We start from the raw sequence: 7,935 nt of genomic DNA on the forward strand, positions 1-7,935 counted from the left end.
AGATCCGTTTTTGGTTCTCTAAAAACCATTTTTATTCTTTCCACAGTAAAATGAATTAGCCTTTTCCACCACAAATGTCCTTGCGTGTAATGGTGGTTCAATTCCTATCAATCGAAAGGTTCTTCAGGAACGAAAACAACGGTTCTTCAACAGCGTCACTTTAAAGAACCTTTCTGGATTTCACTCAAGGGAGAACCTACCGTATATGCGTACACCTAGTAGGATAAAAATAGAATGACATGGAGTAATGGCTTCTACATCCTATGGAGTGCACTACGTTCAGTGATGGGGACGGAAAGGCTCGGGGTCTCAGGGTTGAGGGCTCATGTGGGTTCTCTCATCCTCCGAGGAGCACTCAGAGGAATTGCACATGTACGAGTCCGCTTCATCGTCATCATCATCACTGTCCCTGAAGTCTTTCAGCCTGCCGCTGCCTTTAGCCGAATCGGGCTGCTCGCTCTTCTCCTTCCCTTTGGTTCCTTTGTGTTTCTCGGCAGCTTCCTGAGCTGCTTCTTGTTCTTTCGCTTTTTTGCTGCGCTTCCACTTCATGCGTCTGTTCTGAAACCAGATTTTTACCTGGAATGGAAAAGGAAATAGTACAAACAAAACAATGATGATGATGATGATGATGATGATGATTATTATTATTATTATTAGTGTCCACATAATACATTTATTTATTTATCTATTCATCTATTTTTATTTATCTTTATCGTACCAACAGCAAATTATAAAATGATCTCTTCTGTGTACTCATCCTTGTCACTGTCCATCAATATGTTTTGTACCTTTAGTACTTCTTGCCTCTAAACCTTTAAAAAATAATAGAAGGACCACTCTAAAAGCTAACTAAACTTACTTAGATAAAAGACACACCTTTTAAATGTCCTTTATTTCCTAAGCGTGCACCGTCATGCCTGTTAAATTACACTTAAAACCCACGTGATTGTAAAGTTCTCTCATTTACTGTAAATGTTACATCCTACATATGTTATTTATTATGAACGTACAACAGCAACTCCGTTTTCCTTCCATCTAAACCTGTCACAGTGTAAATTACTTACATTTAACGCGCACTTTATTATATATAAATATTTTTTACTGTAAAAAAAAAAAAAAAAGACACACATTTCATACCGTATGTGTAGAGCGTGTGTATGCTGGGATTTCATGCATATGGGACACACACACACACACACACACACAGAAGGAGATTGGGTGTGTACCTGGGTCTCGGTGAGCATGAGGCTCGTGGCCACCTCGAAGCGTTTGGGTCTGGACAGATATTTATTGAGTTTAAACTGATGCTCCAGCTCCAGCAGCTGCTGACTGGTGAAGGCGGTGCGCGGCCTCCGACATTTCCCCAGCAGTGTGGACTGATGAGCCTGAGCTGCACACACACACACACACACACACACACACACACACACGGAAAACATGCACAAATTCACCAATCTGTAGACGTAAACAGTAATAAATGAGAAAGCCAGTACTTGGTGTGATGACCCTTTGCATACCCTCAGGAGTGTGCAGTTTTATAAGGAAATGAGCTGGAAGTGTTATCGAGCGTCACACAGAACCAGACACGGTTCTTCCGCAGACTTTGACCGTCGCACTCGCTTCGTATTTTTGCAGCGAAACCCAGCAGCTTTCATTGTGTTTTCCATCTGAGAAGTGTCTCTTACCGCTTAATATTCTGCTTTCTTTACTGACACACAAGCATCTCTCTGTAACATTTCATTTTGTGCTGGAACACTAATGTTTGGAAATCTAAAATGTTTATGGTCTGGCTCGATAATGTAGAAGTCACAATATAAAAATCTAGAACAAGATTTGTACTGAAACAAAATTGTACGCCTAAGATTTTTTTTTTGCTCAGTTTTGTATACAGTGGGGTCCAAACGTCTGAGAGCACACTGAAAATCTGGGATTTTTATTTATTTATTTATTTATTTTTCAATTCAAGTTGGAAATAAACAGACGTGTTTTTTTTTTTTTAATTTAATTTTTTGAAATATTTTAAAACAAAAAGAGTAATTGGAAAATAAACCTTCAATATCTTGAACATTTACTATTCAAGATTCGGCACTATTTCTAGTTCCATATTTTTTATAGAAGCAGATATGTACACGTCGACTATTATCAACTGCTTTATACAAAAGCTCAGATTTTCCTCACGTCTAATCTCTTCTATTGAAATGTGTGATCAGAAGACACTCCGATGGATCTGATCTAAAATAGATCAGAAGGTTTTGCACAAACTTGTTCCACTCTGAAATTCACTTAAATATATTTTCATATAATTTGTAATGAAAATTGCTGTATTCGATTAGAAAAGAATACATAACAGAAGCATTTTCACTAGTAAACTCAGATGTCCCGGTAAGAACAGGATCCCACGTGCTCATGTATGAATGTGCTGTGGGATGGAGAGACACTGTAGGGGTCCAGATCCAGCACTCTGTCTAATCCAAATCTAAGCAATCTGAGGGATATTCACTGTTTCATCCACTTCAAAAATACAGATGTTTTTTTGCAACATTTTGACCTTGCCATTTTGCATATAGTCGAGCTTATGTGCAATTTGGGAGCAAATGGTAGGAATTTATATTAATAAAGACAGAGAGAGAGATAGAGAGAGAGAGAGAGATTTGTGGTTGTGCCGTTTATTTATTTATTTATTTATTTAACATTTATTCGTGGGTTTTTTTGTTTGTTTTTTAAAAAATATTTTTCTCAAATGCACCAATATAAAGCTCAGCAGACGCTTTGTGTGTGTGTGTGTGTGTGTGTGTGTGTGTGTGTGTGTGCGCGCGCGCGCGGGTGCGTGCGCTTAATTGTTATTCTTGATAGATTTGTGTTTCCTAATATCGGTCAGATGTGAGTTTCTTCTGAATATTTTGTCACTGCTGTAGTCATCTCGGGTTAATGGTGTGGTGTGGTGTGTGTTGAATATTGCAGGATAATTATGACAGGTCGGTGCGCTTATGCATTCAATTCTGATTTTAAAAAAATCAATAAAAATAAATAATAATAATAATAATAATAATAATAATAATAATAATAATAATAATAATAAGTGTCTACTAACTGAACCTGCAGATACGCGGTAAATATTATCCTCACACAATGTCAGGTTAGATCCGAATCGATTATAATATCGTGTAAAAATAAAAAATTCCGATTTAAAGCAGCATTAATGTAAATGTGGCATTTGGGGGGTGGTTTATTAATGTGGCCTGCTCTCCGACACAGCCTACAGTCTGAACACTAATCTGTTTAAAAGATCTTTTTCTGCCAGAGTGTAAAAATAAATAAATAAATAAATAAATAATTGTTTTTGAGGATATAGAAATAAAACGAGTGTTATGGTCAGAAGGTCACAAGGGGACACTGGGGGACCAGGAGACCTCCAATAACAACATCTTTATACACTGACATCCATCAGGGTGTCTGCTCAATCCGGTGTCAAGTAGGAAAAGTGTTTATATGTGTCACACACACACACACACACACACACACATCCGTGCAATATCACGAGTTGAAGAACGAGATGAGCCCATTATTATTATTATTATTATTATTATTATTATTATTATTATTATTATTATTAACATCTGCAGCCTAGCGCGCGTGCGTACGTGTGTGTGTGTGTGTGTGTGTGTGTGTGTGTTAAATCGAGGCTCTTCGCGCTCGGCTCTCAGTAAACCTGACACAGAGACACACTTGTGTTCGGTGTGTAAACACTTGGACCGGTTTGTGGTTTTCTCACTGGACCGATACTTTTTAGCCCCTTCTGTCTATTATCTGGCCATTTTACCCTCTGTCTGAAAAGAGAGAGAGAGAGAGAGAGAGAGAGAGAGAGAGAGAGAGAGACGCAGGGAAAACACTTCCGTCCTCCAAATCTAACTGAAATAATTCATTCACCAAAATAATGTACTGCTCTGTCAACTGTAACAGATTAAAAATCATTAGATTAGATTAGATTCACGGATTTCAGGATTAGATGTTGGTGTAAGAGAAAAAAAAATCAAGAACATCAGGATAAAGCAAAAAATAAAAATTAATAAATAATAATAATAATAATAATAATGTAGCCGCATATACAGTATGTAAAGTATTGATTATATCTATTCTGTAACCCATGTGGGGAAAATGAATGAATCTTTATTTATACGCCTTTTATTTGATTTTATTTAAATGTCTTTTATTTATTTTATACGCAGACTGAGTGAAACCATGAAGGAAACCTTGCACTGTTGTAGCCTACATAATGTAAACATAATTCAATTATTGATTCGCATTTTCAGTATCAAGTCGTTCTGGAAAATGTAAAAATAAATAAATAAATAAATAAAAACCCTTGTGACACTTGAGATATTATTATTATTACTGGTTAGTAAGTAATTATTATTAATGACTAATTATTATTAGCAATTAATAATGACTAATAATTAGTCATTATTATATTATTAATAATTAGTAAGGATTATTCCTGTGTGGCCACGGGATAACGATTAAAGAACCACCGACTGAAAGGTTATTTAAGGAGCCAAAAACAGGCCTGATCATTTAAAATAAATAAATAAATAAATCCTTCCACTTTACTTTTTTTTTTTTTTTAATTCAGTGTATTTAAAATAAGCACAGTAGCTGTGTTTAGTTAGTAAAAGTTTATTGGAGCTTCCAGAATGTTCTCTCTGCTGTGATGCCACTGGAGAAGCGTTTTCAGTTCGTTTGTGTGTGTGTTTCTTTAACAAACGCTTTGTTTTGGTTTTTAATGAAACTGAAGAGAAGAAGAATTCCCCAGTAGAAATGATTATTATGGAATTTGTTTTTGTTTGGTAGGAAATCATCATTTAGTTCATTCTAACGTCAATAAAAGGATCTTTAAAGAACAAGGGAAAAAAACAATCATTCTTCTCTTCCTTTACTCAACATTATTTCTTCTAGCAGCTCAATTTATTATTATTTTAAACATTGTTTATTTATTCCTTTATTTCACAAATTGAACGGTTATATTATTTTATATTAAGAGTGTATTGCACTCTTAAAAAAAAATAATTTCGCTACGTAACTCATCACTCCATCCGATCTGATGAATGTTTACTATTTATTTTTATTTTTTTAAATGTTTTACTATTTTTTGTTTCTGAAAAAGATTGTTGCTGTTGTTGTTGTTGTTGTTGTTGTTTTCATTTATTTGGTGGAAATGAATTATTTTGTGGCATCAAACAAAGATGGAATCAGCTGAAAGGTTCTTTAAGGAACCAAAAACAAATGATTAAGAGAAAGTTTTGGCACCTTTGTTATTTTTATTTATTTATTTTTTTTTTTTTTTACAAAAATAGAGTGAATGAACACAGCGGCTGTTCATATGTGTATGTTATAATATGTTGTAATATGTTCTGTTTGTTTGTTTGTTTGTTGTGAAGATGTTAAGCAGTGGCAGGTACTCACGGTTGAAGTCAGGTTGAAGTTTGGGGAGCGCGAGCCCGGCGGTGGAGATCCTCAGCCAGTGATCGAGCTGCAGGGAACCAGGGGGCAGCTTGAGGGGCTCCTCATGATGAGGAAGAGGAGGGTAGGGGTAAGAGAGCACAGGCGGCTGTCCCAGAGGGTAGGAGAACATGTGCGGGTGGTAAAGAGCACTGCTCGGAGGATGGAGTCCCACCATGGCTGAAGGAGAGTTCAAGAGATCCGAACCCTGGACGCTTCTTCTTCCCGAGGATGATGAAGAGGTGGAGGATGAACTGGACAGTGAGGTGACCAGAGCCAGGGGTGAAGTCTGGGCTTTCGGAGGCTCCACGGCCAGAATGGCGTCGATGCGAAAGTTTTTTGATTTCTCCATGTGGCCCACACGGATCTCCAGCCGTCCTCTGGACTCACATGTGTGTGTAGGTGTGTGTGTGTGTGTAAGTGTGTAAGTGTGTTGACGTGTGTGAGCTGCTTCCTCTCCTTATAGCGTTGTAATCTGGGCTATAAAGGCAACTTTGTGGAAACGATGTCTGATTGGTTGTTCACGACACGCCCACGCGCAATGAGTTCAGCCTTACAACCTGACAGGTTGCCAGATTGGGCTATCTCTATTATTTTCTCTTTTTTATCCCTCCAAAAATCCAAAACGTTGTTTAAAAACGCATATAAATATATTTTTTAAATAATAATAATAAATATGTAGAGTCCAGTGGAAAGGCGGAGTAAAAAAACAACAAACAAAAAAAAAGCAAAAATAAACACAAATCAAATCAAATGAATTTCAAAATTCATGATGAAGAAATGATTAATGCTGTTTAGGAAAAGTGGTTTAATTTTAGTTGTTGTAAAGATTATTCATGTTATAATAAAGGAAAAATTCCTTTCATATTTTGTCCAACTTCCCAAGAACCCGAGAAGAAGTTTTCTTCACAATCTCACCACAGTGTAGATTGGCAGAAATTTAGTTCAATCTGGCAACTGTGGGTTTTTTTTATTTGTTGTTTTTTGTTTGTTTGTTTGTTTCAGCCAATATTGTATTTCTATAGGATTTATTTCAAACTGAATTAATTTCTTAGAGCTCAAACACTATAAGACTTTTAGAATAAATGAAATGATATTGCATAATAAAAATGTAATAAAGCGGTCTTATATTGCCAATATTTTATTTTTGTTTATAAAAATGTGTGATAAACAGGCCTAGTTTAAATGTATTCTCCATTCACTAACATAGTATATGATTGTTTAGATGTGTAGGGTATATATAATAAATACAAAGCAAACAGCTTCTAAAAAAGCCCAGACTAAGCACTGATATATATATACCAAGATATTTGTTTTAACATTATATTTTGTAGCCTGTCTTTCTAATATTATATTAACATTGTATTATATAATATTTGGAACATATGAAGTATCTTGATCTCGGTGTGGGGTTTGGTGTAAAGTGAGGTGAATCTGCAGGTCTGCTGTGTAACATGTCAACATTTAATCTTCACTTCTCCTGCCCTGAGCCACTCCTAATGTACTTACACTACTGTACTACACTCACACTGCTATCTGAGTTCCATCTTCATATCTAAATGTTAAATAGAGTTTATAATAAAGGGTTTTTTTTATTATTATTTATTTTTTTTACATGTACTGATAATACAATGTTGGACCGAAAGGTTTTCAACTAACCATCTGCTTTCATTTTACTCAATTTACACTGTTAGATTGGTCATTTTTAGTACATGTACAGTTTTTAAAGATTATTGAAATTTTTATTGTAGAACCAGTATCCACTATCTATTTATCTATCTATCTATCTATCTATCTATCTTTATTTATTTATTTATTTATTTATTTATTTATCAATTGGGACAATGGTGGCTTGGTGGTTAAGGCTCTGGGTTACTGATCGGAAGGTCAGGGGTTCAAGCCCCAGCACTGCCAGGCTGCCACTGTTGGGCCCTTGAGCAAGGCCCTTAACCCTCTCTGCTCCAGGGGGCGCTGTATCATGGCTGACCCTGCACTCTAAACTCAACTTCCTAACATGCTGGGGTATGCGAAGAAAAGAATTTCACTGAGCTGTAATTAATATGTGACTAATAACGACTCATTATCAATCTATCTAGTTTTGCATTGATTTCAGCATCTCATCTCATCTCATCTATCTTATCTTTGACCTCCTGAAATATCTTATACATGAAATGAGGAATATGAATTATTAATTTCTTATTCATTAACAATTTATTGTTGTTGTTGTTGTTGTTTTTAACTTTGTTTCTTTTCTAATCTTATGCACACTGGCTGAATGTGTGTTAATATTACACGATAAAAAAAAATCCAATAAAATGTTTGCTTTGGGATCATCTATTGCTGATTTCTTTTTCTTATGTCACACTTGTTGCACTTTTTTTCTTAGATCACACGGAGTGTGTATGTTTAGTTCCTGCGTAGTTTAATTATCTGATTTTT

At 35.6% G+C, this 7,935-nt stretch overlaps 1 protein-coding gene across 1 annotated transcript; it reads right to left on the reverse strand.

Annotated features, from left to right (window-relative positions):
- Positions 1-283: 283 nt before the first annotated feature.
- Positions 284-6,135, reverse strand: mnx1 (motor neuron and pancreas homeobox 1). Its single transcript, XM_053629819.1, has 3 exons — positions 5,461-6,135; positions 1,227-1,390; positions 284-576 (listed from the first exon to the last, which is right to left on the reverse strand). Exons 1-3 carry the CDS (start codon positions 5,846-5,848, stop codon positions 310-312), a joined length of 819 nt encoding a protein of 272 aa, XP_053485794.1. The 5' UTR covers positions 5,849-6,135; the 3' UTR covers positions 284-309.
- Between the last annotated feature and the right edge of the window lie 1,800 nt (positions 6,136-7,935).

This window comes from Ictalurus furcatus, chromosome 7, assembly GCF_023375685.1.
Source record: "Ictalurus furcatus strain D&B chromosome 7, Billie_1.0, whole genome shotgun sequence".
NCBI classification, from domain to species: Eukaryota; Metazoa; Chordata; class Actinopteri; order Siluriformes; family Ictaluridae; genus Ictalurus; species Ictalurus furcatus.